The sequence below is a fragment of the Gekko japonicus genome, unplaced genomic scaffold (genome assembly GCF_001447785.1).
Source record: "Gekko japonicus isolate JY-2015 unplaced genomic scaffold, Gekko_japonicus_V1.1 scaffold929, whole genome shotgun sequence".
Lineage (NCBI taxonomy): Eukaryota > Metazoa > Chordata > Lepidosauria > Squamata > Gekkonidae > Gekko > Gekko japonicus.
Window position 1 is genome coordinate 187615 of NW_015170918.1, and position 14141 is coordinate 201755.

The 14141-nt window shown below is 48.7% G+C and overlaps 1 protein-coding gene across 1 annotated transcript in view; it reads right to left on the reverse strand.

Moving 5' to 3' along the window:
- MDGA2 (MAM domain containing glycosylphosphatidylinositol anchor 2) overlaps positions 1-14141 on the reverse strand; it is a 407262-nt gene that overhangs the window by 24129 nt on the left and 368992 nt on the right. Inside the window, exons 12-13 of the mRNA XM_015418765.1 lie at positions 8610-8630; positions 4489-4644 (exon numbers count right to left, since the gene is read on the reverse strand). Coding sequence (XP_015274251.1) covers positions 4489-4644; positions 8610-8630 — 177 coding nt within the window. The remainder of the gene's footprint in view (positions 1-4488; positions 4645-8609; positions 8631-14141) is intronic.

The following is a 14141-nucleotide window of genomic DNA, read 5'->3' on the forward strand; positions in this document are numbered from 1 at the left end:
AATAGGTCACTACATGGAATGATTTTGATGGAATGTAGTTCATAGGGAAGGATTTGAATGGAAATACAATAGAATTACAAATTAAATACTCCAAAATATTACTTTAAACGGGAGTATAGTATTTAATTATGCTTTTGGAGATTGTATCTGCATTGCTATGGAAACAGAAATGTAAATCACAAGTTTTGAGAATACTGTAATCAGAGAGAGAGGGTAGTGACAGGTGGTGGGTAGCTAAGTTGAGATTTCTTTTCTTATGAAGATTTGTTTTTTGATATAGATTTGGTATACAAAGTGATTAAATTTAATAGCCATATGATTGAGTTAAATAGATTAATTGGATAAAGATTATTCTAGCAGATTAATAAAGATCGGAAACAATTGTATAGATAATAATTCGAGACTAGGTGCATAAAATGGGAAAGGATTGTGAGAATAGAGAGAAACTAGAGATCATGTGACTAAATAATAACATGGTCAAGGGGACATGAGAAGACAACAGTTGTTCTATTGATTCAGTGGGTGGTGGGGTTTTGTGTCTGTGTTTACTTTTTGTGTGTTAAAAAACTCAATAAAATTATTATATAAAAAAAATAAATACTGGCGTACAAACAGGGATAGTTACATACGTTTAACATCACAATCTTAATGGTGCCAGTTTAAAGCTATATACATCAATAACGTCAGTATCTTTATACAAACATCAAAGACTTTCAGACACTTAGCTTAGAATAACTTCAACAGGATATCACGGTTTTTAACAACCATATTATATTTGAAAGGCTTTCTTTCTGAAGAGATCATTAGAACACTCCTTCCCAGTGGCAAAGCAAAAAAGTATTTATATACTGCTTACAGCAATCCAAAACTGCTTCATAGCAATTCAATGGATAACTGTGGATGTTCTTCCGTTTCAATGCCCCCTTTCTCAAGAATTGCCGTGTATGTGCAACTAATATAAAATCATACGGTCAGAGCTTGTTAAAAACTGTGATACCCCGTTGAGGTCATTCTGCGCTAAGTGTTTGAGAATCTTTCATGTTAGTCGAAAGATACTGACGTTATTGATGTATTTGCCTTTAAAAAGGCACAGTTAAGATTGCGGTATTACTTGTAAAGCACAACATATGGTTATTTGCGATTGTTATCTGTTAGAATGATTTCAATATAGAATATAACACCCTGTTTTTACACGGTGTTGCATTGTTTACTCTAGCCTACCCACATCGGTGACTGCAGCCATGAAATTAAAAGACGCCTGCTCCTTGGGAGGAAAGCAATGACAAACCTAGGCCCCTGCCACACGGCAGGGGAAAAGCCGCCAAAAAGCATGGCTTTTAAAAGCCGCGCCAAAGTTGAAACGGCGCAGCGGGATCCCACGGATCCCCTGGTCGCGCCGCCTTTTCTCCCCGGCACGATCAGACGCCGGGGAGAAAACACGGCCCTGACGGGGAGCCTGCCGAACTGCGCATGTCCGAGCATGCGCAGTTCGGTTAGGCGCCGGAGATGCGCCGGTGCAAGGACGTGCCGGCGATCAAACGGCCCGGCTTGCCGCGCAGCTTCCCGATGAACCACCAAGGTAGGTGGTTGCAAGTTGGGGCGGATTTTCACGGGGAAGGGCCAGTTCGGGGACGGAAGCACCACGCTTCCCAGATGTTGTGGTGTGATCGCGCCGGTTTGCTCCGCCCCCGAACTGTCCCGCTCCCGGCCCAAATCGCCTAGTGTGAACAGGACCCTAGACAGCTTAGTAAAAAGTAGAGACATCACCCTGCCAACAAAAGTCCGGATGGTCAAAGCAATGGTATTCCCAGTAGTACTGTATGGCTGCGAGAGTTGGACCATAAGGAAGGCTCAGCATCAAAGAATAGATGCTTTCAAATTATGGTGCTGGAGAAGACTCTTGAGAGTCCCTTGGACTGCAAGGATATCAAATCAGTCAATCCTAAAAGAAACCAACCCTGACTGTTCCCTGGAAGGCCAGATCCTGAAGCTGAAGCTGAAATACTTTGGCCACCAAATGAGAAGGGAGCACTCACTGGAGAAGAAGACCCTGATGCTGGGAAAGACTGAAGGTCAAAGAAGACGGGGACAGCAAAGGATAAGATGGTTAGACAGTGTCATAGATGCAACAAACATGAAATTAAGCAAACTCCAAAGCACGACGGAAGACAGAAGGGCCTGGCGTGATGTGGTCCATGGGGTTGCGAAGAGTTGGACTTGACTGTGCAACTGATCAACAACAAGAGCACCTCTGCAGAGTGAACCTGTAGTGTATTCAATAGCCGTCATTGAATGCCTAAACATGTATGCGAATCACCTCATAGACATGCAATGTTAAGCTTCGCCCTGGGCTAGGATCCTAATGCATCCAATCGCATGGCTAGCCCAGGAGGAACTGACCAATCGCATATCAGCAAGCTCCCTAAGCGGGAACACTGATGATTGGTCCTTATGAAGACAATCTCATTGGTTGATAATGTACAGTAGAGGCATGGCTATATTAGCCGGGAAAGTTTAAAAAGGGAACAGCTTTGATGCAAAAGCTGTTCTGGCTATCTGATGTTGATTCGTGTTGGAGTTGTGTTCGAGTTGATGAATAAAGCTATCTCTTTGCTGAATCACTCTCCGACTTCTTTGTTAAGAGAGCGACTTCTTCTAAATTAAAAGGAGAGGAACTAATAGGCTGCCTACCCCACGTAATGGGAATTTGTGCTATCATTGCGCTGGCAGGCTTCTCCCCACAGGAATATCCAATTGCAGTGCCAGACCAATAGCCAACAACGAGTGGATGCAGCCATGGTGTATGCGAGGGGCTCCCAACCTTCTGGAGCCTGTAGGCATCTTTGGAATTCTGACACAGGGTGGTGGTTGCAGCTACAAAATGGCTGCCACGGAGGTGGAGCCAAGCCCAAATATGGCTGTGACAAGAGGTGGAGCCAATGACAACATGTCCAGGAGTGAGGTCACACTTAACTCCGATGGTAACTCTTCAAACGTTCAGACGGAACCTCAGTTTAACAGGATGCCGTTTAAAATGAACATAACTGTCAAAAAATATTTTCTTGCATATGGACTGAAGAGCATTTTCTCTGTGGTGGCCGCCACTGCTGAAGCAACTTTTTTTTTTTTTTTTGAAACAAAATTTTATTGAAAATTTTCTAGGGAAGACAAAAATACTTACAGCATTTCCCAATTACACAGTCAGAATAATACAATTAATAACCATATTCTTTAACATTATAAAAATAAACCATACTCATTGAATAGGTGCAGTGAGCAAGCATAATAACAGGAGAACTGTGAAATAGCGGTAGATCCAAAAGCCATTAAGAACAAACTAGTTAAACAGCAATAATTTATATTTAACATTCTTTATTGTCTCCCAGTTGTACTTGTCAATAGTAACCTTGTTCAGAATTGGATACCAAATGTTCAAAGGGCTCATAATGTGGGACTCTACTTGGATTTCCGAATGGCTTATGTTAAAGTTCTCTAGCAGAAAGAGATCCCAGACCTTATGGATCCATTGTTGTATTGTAGGGAGTTTGTCTTTTTTCCAATTTTTAGCTGAAGCAACTTCTTTAACATCCTTCAGAGCCAATCAGATCTTCAGTGGCCAATCAGAAGGCCTGTTGCTCAGAAGTCCCACTTGGCCACGCCCACTTTCTAAAAAAAAACATTTGGCAGGGGCCAGGAAAGACAATGGTGGATGATATGGGTGCCCAAGGGCCATTGTTGGGTTTTGTTTGATTCCCAAGGGCACCACCTTGGGTACATCATCCAGCCATTGCTGGGCTTTGTTTATTCATGAACTCCTTTGCATATTAGGCGACACACCCCTCATGTAGCCAATCCTCGAGGAGCTTACAGAGCTCTTCTTACAGGGGCTACTGTAAGCTCTTGGCCACATTAGGGGTGTGTCACCTAATATGCAAAGGCAGGGCTTTTTTTGTAGAAAAAGCCCAGCAGGAACTCATTAGCATAATAGGCCACACCCAACAGCAGAAACTCATTAGCATATTAGGCCACACCCATGACAGCACAGCTCATTGGCATATTAGGCCGCGCCCCCATGTTACCAGAAGTGTGGTCATCCAGCCACACCCACCTTTTGCTTCTTATTCTGTTTACCCGGGGCTTTTTTGTAGCAGGGACTCCTTTGCATGTTAGGCCACACACCCCTAATGTAGCCAATCCTAATGAGTTTCTGCTGTTGGGTGTGGCCTGTTATGCTAATGAGTTCCTGCTGGGTGTGGCCAACTTGGGAGCCAGCCGGAACTCCGTTCCTGTGCGTTCCTGCCCAAAAATAGCCCTGTGCAAAGGAGTTCCTGCTACAAAAAGAGCCCTGAGCGTAAGCATTTCATTGCCTCCTGCCTGGAGTAATCCGAAACCAGTTCCAATGGAATCTGTTCTGCATCTAACACACAACATAACGCTCTGTCCCCAAGGGTGGCATGGCTCTTTATAAACAACTTAGACACACTTTACCTTCCTTTGAGCCAGACCTATCGGCGGTGGGCCCCGTGTTGGGGGTGTACTTTGTGTCTCGGAGGATAATGTTTTGTCTCGTCCAGTCAAAGCTGTCCTGAGCCTCTTGGGTGAACAAACAAATGTTGCTGTCCTCAAAGCTGCAGTGGAATTCTCCTGCCAACAGATCGATAACCATGTTCACATGAATCGTGATATCGGTGCAACGCGAGTTCGCATGTTTTTGTTTCCACACAGCCGGAATTCAGTTGACCATCACCTCCCCCACCCCCCACCCCCCAGTGCACAAAATTGTGCTGTCCTTCTCGGCTTCTGTCAGTGCTCTACTCTGGGCGGGGTGGAACACAGAAGTCACCGACCTCACCATGGGGCTGAGAGAACAGACAGTGGTCGAATCTGCATTTGTCTTTCCCACTGGTGTCCCAGCCTTCTGAATCTGTCTCCAAAAACCTGTCTACATTTGCTTACGTTTTCACACCTCAACAGTGCTAGCATACTTTTGCATGTCTGCATAGTTTATCGCCCTCTCGTGGCGGCTCCACTGTCATTGCGCCTCTGCACTGCTTTAAATGAATCTTCTCCAAACAACGTTCAAACAAGCATAGAGAAAGACGGCGTCACAGCAGCACGAAACTGATTTAAAAATGCAAATGCAGATTCGACCAGTGTTGAGGCACTCAACCAACAAGGGTTGGTGGAGAGAGCGGATACGATAAAAGCAGACTGAGGAGCTCAATTCCAGAGGAAGTTTTCTGAACAGTTACCCCGGGCCCTGTAGGGAACAAGCTGTTGGGGAGGAGTTGTAGAGGAATGGCAGAGCATCTGCTTGGGATGCAGAAGGACCCAGGTTCAATCCCCGGCATCTCCAGTTAAAGGGACCAGGCAGTAGATGATGTGAAAGACCTCTGCCTGAGACCCTGGAGAGCCATTGCTAGTCTGAGGATAGACAAAGCTGACCTTGGTGGACCAAGGTTCTGATCCGGCAGAAGGCAGCTTTATGTGTGGGAACGACTCCTCAATGGACCACCTGCATCCATAAAGTCAATGACTCTCAAAAAGTGCCATGGGTCCCGGTCACACGAGCGGGTTACTGCACCGCTGAAGGGAGGCAAATTAGAGCCGGAGCAAAAAGAACCGCGGTTGCGCGATCCGGCACGCCCCTGTGGCTCCGTGCTCCAGCGGGCGATCAGACGTAGCGTGGCAAAATGGACGTTGCGCGTTTGTGCGCACGCGTGGGACAGGGAACGGTGCTGGCTGCGACGGGTACCAGCGCTTCCCCGATCAGACGCCTGGAGTTGCCGCGCGTCATCCGGAAGGTAGTGCTCTGTTGCCGGTACCTTTTCAATGCGCGTTTTCGGGCCAAAGGGACGGATCGGGGACGGGTGCGTGACACTGCCCAGATGTTCCGGTGTGATCGCGCCCGTTTGATGCGCCCCCGATCCGTCCGTTTCGCGGGGCAAATCCTCCCGTGTGACCGGGGTCATGGAAAAGCAACAGAATTAACACCCTCGGGATCTTGGCCTCAGCCTCTGGGGGATGAACCCGGCAGTACTGATTGCAGGTTGACCCGAGCGGAAAGCAGCTCACCAGCCCAGGACCACAACGGCCCACACTTGCAAAGCTCCTCTTTGGGGTCAGGAAGGAATTTTCCTCCAGGCCCGATTGGTCCAGGGATCCTGGAGGTTTTTTTGCCTTCCTCTAGGCACAGAGAAGGGGACAGTAGGGGAGTGGGGTAGCTGTGAATTTCCTGCATTGTGCGGGGGTTGGACTAGATGACCCTGGAAGTCCCTTCCCTTTCTCTGTTTCCCCGCACCCCCCTGGGGCTCATTTTCCTGCCTGCCGTGGGCTGCCATGATTGAGGGCGGAGCTGGCAGCTATCCACTGGGACAAAAATGATTGGCTGGAATAGTTATTGAGAAAAAAATTAATGCCGCCTCTCCAGAAACCTGCCCACGGCGGCTTATGAAATTTAATTAATTAATTAATTAACTATATTTATACCCCGCCCATCCTGCGAACAGGCTCAGGGCGGCTAACAAAAGTGGTACAATGTACAGCCACACCCACCCGCCCACAGTGGAAGCCCCAGAGCAGGGAAGAAGAAGAGAAGAAGAAGAGGAGATTGGATTTATACCCCATGGCCCTTCACTACCCAAAGGTGTCTCAGAGGGGCTCACAAACTCCTTTCCCTTCCCCTCCCCACAACAGACACCCTGGGAGGTAGGTGGGGCTGAAAGAGCTCTGACAGAAACGGCTCTTTTTCAAGAACAGCTCTTATCAGAGCTACGGGTTGCCCAAGGTCATCCAGCAGGTGCAAGTGGAGGAGTGGGGAATCAAACCCGGTGCTCCCAGATTAGAGTTCGCGCACTTCACCACGACACCAAACTGGCGGTGTAGTGGGTCAAGGGCAGGCTGGACCGGTCCCTTAACTTAAGAAGTACTTTTAAAAAATGCAGTGGGAAAGAAGAGTGTGAGGAGGTTTTTAAACAGAGGTTTTCAGGCAGAGGCTCGATGGCCATCTGACAGCAATGCTGATTCTGTGAACTTGGGCAGATCACGAGAGGGAGGGCAGGAAGGGTTGCCTCAGTGCTTGGTTCTCGTGGCCCTTTCTCACACGCGCAGGGAAATGCTGATCGCCACTTTGGAGTCAGGAAGCAATTTTCCTCCAGACCAGCTTGGCCAGGGATCCTGGAGGTTTTTTTGTCATCTTCTGGGCGTGGAACAGGGGGTCACTGGGGGTGTGGAGGGCGAGGCATTTACGAATTTCCTGCATTGGGGGGCTTGGATTAGATGGCCCTGGAGGAACCTTCCAACTCTACGATTCTAGTGAAACCAACACTGTGGCAGCAGCTGCTGTGGAAACGACACTATTTTATCCACACAACCAAATCAGATCTCCAGGAGGCATCCAGAGGTGTCTTACTGGGCAGAAGCCCTGCCTGGTCCCTTCTCACTTTCTAAAAACACTTGGTGGTGTTGATGGGCACCATGGCCCTGCGTCGGGAACCCCTGACGTAGACCACAGAAACAGCTTGAAATAACGGCACCATGCTTGGCTTGGTGGGTCACTGCTCAAGGACAGGCTGTACCGGACCCTTAACTAAGGCCCCGGTCACATGGGAGGATTTGACCCACGGAACGGACGGGCTGAGGGCGCATCAAACGGGCGCAATCACACCGCAACATCTGGGAAGCATCATGCACTCGTCCCCGATCCGTCCCTTCGGCCCGAAAACGCGCATTGAAAAGGTACCGGCAAGAGAGCACTACCTTCCGGATGACGCGTGGCAACTCCAGAAATCTGATCGGGGAAGCGCTGGTAGCCCATTGCAGCCAGCGCCGTTCCCTGTCCGTTTTGCCGTGCTACGTCTGATCGCCTGCCAAAGGCCAGAGCACAGAGCCACGGGGGCGCGTCTGATCGTGCTACCGTGGTTCTTTTTGCTCCGGCTCTTATTTGCCTCTCTTCAGCGGCGCAGTATCCCGCTCATGTGACCGGGACCTAAGTGAGCAGGCATTCCCGGAGTACTGTTGGTTGCTAGGAGCAGGTCGAAGTTCATGTGCCCTCTTTCTGTCTGGGACCCCTCAAAGAGGGACCCTACCCTCATTGTTGCCACAGCTAGAACCAGAGAATCCTAGAGTCGGAAAGGACCTCCAGGGTCATCTAGTCCAACCCCCTGCACAATGCAGGAAATTCACAAATCCCTCCCCCTCCACACCCGCAGTAATGACTGTTCCACACCCAGAAGTTGGCAAAAAACCTCCAGGATTGCTTCCTGGCCCCTGGGGCCAGATGAGCTGCATCCAAGGGTGGACAAGTCGTGGTCATCAGAGCCATTTGAATTTCCCCATCTCTCCTGGTCACTAGTCGTCCAAGGCCACCGCCCAGTCTCTGAGCCCTCCTCCCCAGACGCAGGACGGCCGGAATCCAGCGAAGGGACCGCCCTGGTGTTCCTGCCCTCCCTCACCTGCCCTCCACTTCTCCTTCCCCTCCCAGCGCAGAGATTTCCATTACGGGCACCCTTTGCTTTGAACGGGAAGCACCGAGCTTATCACCGGCACAACAACAGCAGCAGCATCAACACAAATTGTAATAAATCAATTAATAAATTTCAAATACTTACGTAGGTGAGGGTTCATCGGGGCTACAAGAAAGAGAGAGAAAAGATGCTGAAGTTAGTACGGATCGGGTACCCGTTCCCTCCCCATTTGGGTTCTGTCCATGAGACTATCACGTTTTTATCCCATTCTTCCTTCAAGGAGCTCAAAGCAGCCTTTGTTTCTATCTTCCCTTCATTTCATCCATATACTAACTCTTGAAAAGAGGATTAAGGAGGATTTCACTGCTCCCAAAGTAGGGGGACGAATATAAGACTGCTTTTAATACCCCGCTTGGGCAGTTTGAGTATAAGGTCATGCCGTTCGGCCTCTAGGGGGCACTGGGAGTGTTCATGAACCTTATTAATGAAGTGTTAAACAAGCACCTGTTCGGGGGGGGGGGCTTGTTTACTTGGATGATGTCTTACTGTACTCCCCAGACAAACAGTCACACATTACGTTGGTGAGGGAAGTGCTTCAGACTTTGTACAAACATAAGCTGTTTGCCAAGCTGTCTAAATGTGAGTTCCACAAAACAGAAATAGACTTTTTGGGTTACCGCATTTTCCCTAGGGGGTTGGAAATGAACCCGGTGAAAGTGCGGGATGTCCTGGGGTGGGAAGCCCCTTGCACTAGAAGGCAACTTCAACCCTTCCTCGGATTTTCGAATTTTTATCGAAATTTTATCGCCAACGGTACCCTTGCCCCTTCCAACCAATGTCTCCAGGTGGATAGGGCGAGCCGGATGGCTCCAGCCTCCTTATCCCAAACAGCCCAATTGTGCTCCGTGGCATTAAATTTACGCGAGACATAGGCCAAGGGGTGCAGTTTACCATCCTCCCCCTCTTGTAGGATATCCCCTCCCATTGCCACATGCGACGCGTCTATGTGCACAATGAATTTGGGAAGCCCACAAACAAGATGACTGAAAATGTCTCCTCCCACCCGTGCTCTCCAGCATTTGATCCAAAGAGGCATATTGCCCCTGGTGCTGGCGGGAACTCATTCACCATGAGTGGTAGCCATCGAGAGCCCAGTCCTCCATGACTTTGTCCACTCCCTCTTTAAGGACTTCCAAGTTGGCAACCGTCCCCACATCTTGCAGCACCGAGTCCCACAGTTTAACCATGCGCTGTGAGAAGAAGAGCTTCCTTCTGCCCGTCCAGAATTCTCCCACCCTTCAGCTTCAGGGGATGCCCCTGGGGGGTTCTAGCATTATGGGGGAAGGGAGAAAACTTCACCCTGTCCACTCTCTCCACACCATGCAAAATTCGATAGACCCTTGTAACATCTGCCCTCCATCGCCTTTTTTCTGAACTAAACAGCCTTGAACGTTTTAACCGATCCTCATGGAGCAGCTGCTCTGCCCCTCCTGATCATTTTGACTGCTCTGTTCTGCACCTTTCCAAGCGCTACGATTTCCTTTATCAGGTGCGGTGACCGGAACTGCACACAGTATTCCAAACATGGTTTTACCATAGATTCAGGCTTGTAGCTATGGCGGGGCATTTCGGGACTCTGCCCCCTCAAACGTGAGGTGCACCCCACAACAGCTGCTGCCCCTCTCCCCCCTTCCCTCCTCGCCTGTGAGATTTAAAGGGGCCCTCCAGCTGATTGGTGGCAGCCCATGTCCCACCCATCGATCAGCTTGAGGGCCCTTTAACTCTTGCAGCCACCCCTCTCCCTCCCCTTCTCCAAAATTTAAAGGGCCCTCCAGCTGATCAGCAGGCCCTTTAGATCTTGCAGGAGGTGAGGAAGAGGGGCGGCTGCTGACCACACAGCCCCCACTAGAAAAACAGCATTTAAGGGGTTTAGGAAAGGTCTGCGGCCACCCTTCTCCCTCCCCCGCTTCCCCTGTTGCCCCACAAAATTTCCCCATACCCCACCAACCCAAAATTTTTGGTTATGGGGTTGCATAGATTTATATAAAGGAAGCATGATAGTGGCAGTTTTATCTTCAATTCCTGTTCTAATTATGAGAAGCAAGGAATTTGCCCTTTTCACAGCAGCGGCAGTACACTGGGCTGACATTTTCACCGAACCCGCCACCACCACCCCAAGGTCCCTTTCTCGGTCTGTTCCTGCCAGCTCAGATCCCATCAGTCTGTATGTGCAGTTGGGATATTTTTTTTTAATTCCTTTACACTTCCTGACACTGAATCCCATTTGCCATTTAAATGCCCATTCCCCCAGTCTGGAGAGATCGTTTTAGAGTGCTTTGCAATCTGTTGCCGTCTTAAACCCCCCCCCCCCAAATGATGCCATTGGCAAACTTGGCTACCTCACTGTCTATCCCTAACTCCATGTCCTTTATGAACAAGCTGAAAAGCACCAGTCCCAACACAGATGTTAGCAGTCAGACCCCTCCTCTCACTGAGGGGCAGTTTATAGCTAGAAAAACCATAAACACCCTTCCGAATATAGCATCTCCAATATTGGAGGTGCAAGACAGAGCTCGGCCCAGAATGACAGAAAGTGGATGCCAGCCACAGCCAAGCCTGGACATTTAGAAGTGTAAGAGTGGCTGGCCAGCGAACAACCTCCTCCACGCCCCAGAGAGATGCATAATTTAGGACAATGAGGCTCCTAAGAACCTATCGACTAATCTCATCAACACCCAGCTTCACTTCCATGCACTCGTTTACCCTAATTGAGCAACACTTAATACAGTATTCACCATACCAGGTAGCTTTTCCCACCTGGTACTTACAGGGTCATCAAGAACCATTTACACCTATAGTCCGCCACAGAACAACCCATAAAACTTCTTCCAAATCATTGCTCACCTTCGAAAAACCCATCAGGCTATTGTTCTTGGGTCTAATAGGTCAGCTTGCCCCAGGGAGCATTTTGCCCTATAAATTATGGCATCCTGCTCCATAGCCGTGTATGTTCTCGGATCCAAAACATCACACCCCCAAATCTGCTTGGGCCTTCTTTTCTTCTCTCCGTGAAATACTGGTTGTTTCGCTGCTGCCTCCGCAGACCTCTTTCTTTAAGACTGGGAATTATAGCCTTCCGCAGAATGGCTTTCCCCCTCTCCTCTTCCTCTTAGCTAGCCTTGTGTGTATTTTTAGTGTGTTTATAGCCGCCCTGAGCCTTCGGGGAGGGCGGGATAGAAATGTGAATAATAAATAAATAAATAAATATTATATGTATGTTTTGCCCTTTCATTATCTTTTAATATAAAACTTTCCAGTTGGACATCTGCCTGGTTTATTTTGAGAGTTCTCTTAAAGGGGAAAAATCCCGGTATATTTTGGTGGAGAATCCCAGTTACCCCCTCTTGCTTTGTCTCCTTTAAAGCTAATTTCCCCCCATTAATTAGGGGACTGCCTCTTTGGGTAACACAGAGCCCCGAGGGACACTGCCGCTCACATCCCCCCACTGCAAGAACTGACCGCTGACACTTACTCTCCACTTTAGCCAATTTACAATCCATAAGAGGACTTAGAACAAAGTCAGAGTCCACTGGCACCTTTAGGACCAACATAAGAGGACTTGTTCTCCTTTCCCGCGACTATGAAGTGTGCTCAGGAGCCTTTGCTGAGGGACTTTGTCAAAAGACAGACCACCCAAACTCCACTTCCCGCTAAAGACTTTCAAGGTCTTGCTCCTAGGGATGCCAACCACCAGGGGGGACCTTGGGAACCCACTGAATTGCAGCTCATTTCCAGACTACAAAGATCAGATCCCATAGAGAAAATAGCTGCTTGGGAGGGTGGACCCCACTGAGGTCCCTGTAATGGAAAGCTTGATTTCAGAGCAAAGTTTACAAGCATAGGCAGCTTGTAGGTCACATGACCAGAGAGACAGAAAGAGAGAGTGTGACGTAACGGTTTTGGAATCTTCAGTTTTGAACTGGAAGGAGGGGGAAAAAACAGATGGAAAAGGGGGTTAACGGCTGACTGCTGACCAGAAGAGGAAGGGGAGAAAGGGGGATCTCGGATGGGAGAGAGAGAGCATGGACCCTGTGAGCTGCTGAGGAGTTTGATGCTAGAAACTCCTGGTGTATAACTCAGGCCCTGGTCACATGGGACGTTTTGCCCCGCAAGAGGGACAGATCAGGGGTGCATCAAACGGGCGCGATCACACCGCAACATCTGGGAAGCGGAGCGCACCTGTTCCTAATCCGTCCTTTCCGGGTGAAACCACGCATCAAAAAAAAACCCCCTAGAAAAGAGTACTACCTACCTGAAGCTCCACAGCAAGGGTGGCCGTGGGATCGCCAACGTGCCCGTCTTCCACAGCATTTGAGGCTCCCGGCCAAACTGCGCATGCGCGCATAAGCGCAGCTGGCTGCCTTGCTCTTCGTCCTGTGGCTCCCCCCCCCGGCATCTCATCATGCTGGGGAGCAACTGTGCGGCGGCTCGGGGGCATCTGATCATGCTGGGGAGCAACTGTGCGGCGGCTCGGGGAATCTGTCTGATCCCGCCACTGCGCATCTATTTTGCTGCGGCTCAGAAAAGCCATGCTTTGTCCGTGCTCCCCCCCCCCCATGTGACCGGGGCCTCAGACACACATAGTGCTCCTCTATAAAAAATCCTGTTGGGGAAGGTTATACAGTTCTAGCTAGGGACCAACTGCAAGTGAAGCAGTTTAAGGAGACGCTAGACTGTGGGAGAGCCGTTGATAGAACAGAGATATAAAAGATGGAGTGTGCAGGAAGGGTGTGGTCTGGAAGAAAACTAAAAGACCCAAGAGCAATCCCAAAAAATGGAACAAAAGAAAGCCTGAACAACTGATTGACTCCCTGTATAGACCCCTGTCCCCTGGTGTTATTTTAAATAAACTTGGGTCCCTCCCGATCACACACAGAATTAGCCGCGCGATAGGCACAAATGCCGGGCGGATTTGAAGGGCACGATCACACGGGAACATCTGGCAAGTGTCCCGCACTCAAAAACAAGTAAAACTACTGCAATTATGCAACCAATACTTATAATATTTCAGTGAATACAAAATTACAAATCACATACTAATAATTAACATTATATTTTACAGATAAATAAGTGAGATGAGATGGACGAAATTCCCCGGAGTAGATGTTTCGTTTCGTTCGTAACGACGTCTTCACACATCAAACCTCAGACGTGCCTTCATACGGTCACAAAGCTTTCCAAATGGATACTTCTTAACTCCTACGCGTTTCTGATGTTTGTTCAGCCCGCAATTGACACTATGGTTTGATTATATAATGTGAACGAGGTTTGATGTGTGAAGAAGTCGTCACGAATGAAACGAAACATCTACTCCGGGGAATTTCGGCCATCTCACCTCACTTGTTTATCTGTAAAATATACTGTTAATTATTAGTATGTGATTTGTAATTTTGTATCCACTGAAATATTATTATAAGTATTGGTTGCGTAATTGCAGTAGTTTTACTTGTTTTTGTCACTCTGTACTGCAACCCCCCCCCATTTGTTGGCAAGTGTCTCGCACTCACCAGCAACCCGTCTCACTCTGCCGAAGAAGTGGAGTTAAAAATACCAGGGAGAGTGCAGTATCAAACGGGTTTGCGATGAGCCGCAGACGGAATTCCCCGTGTGATCGCT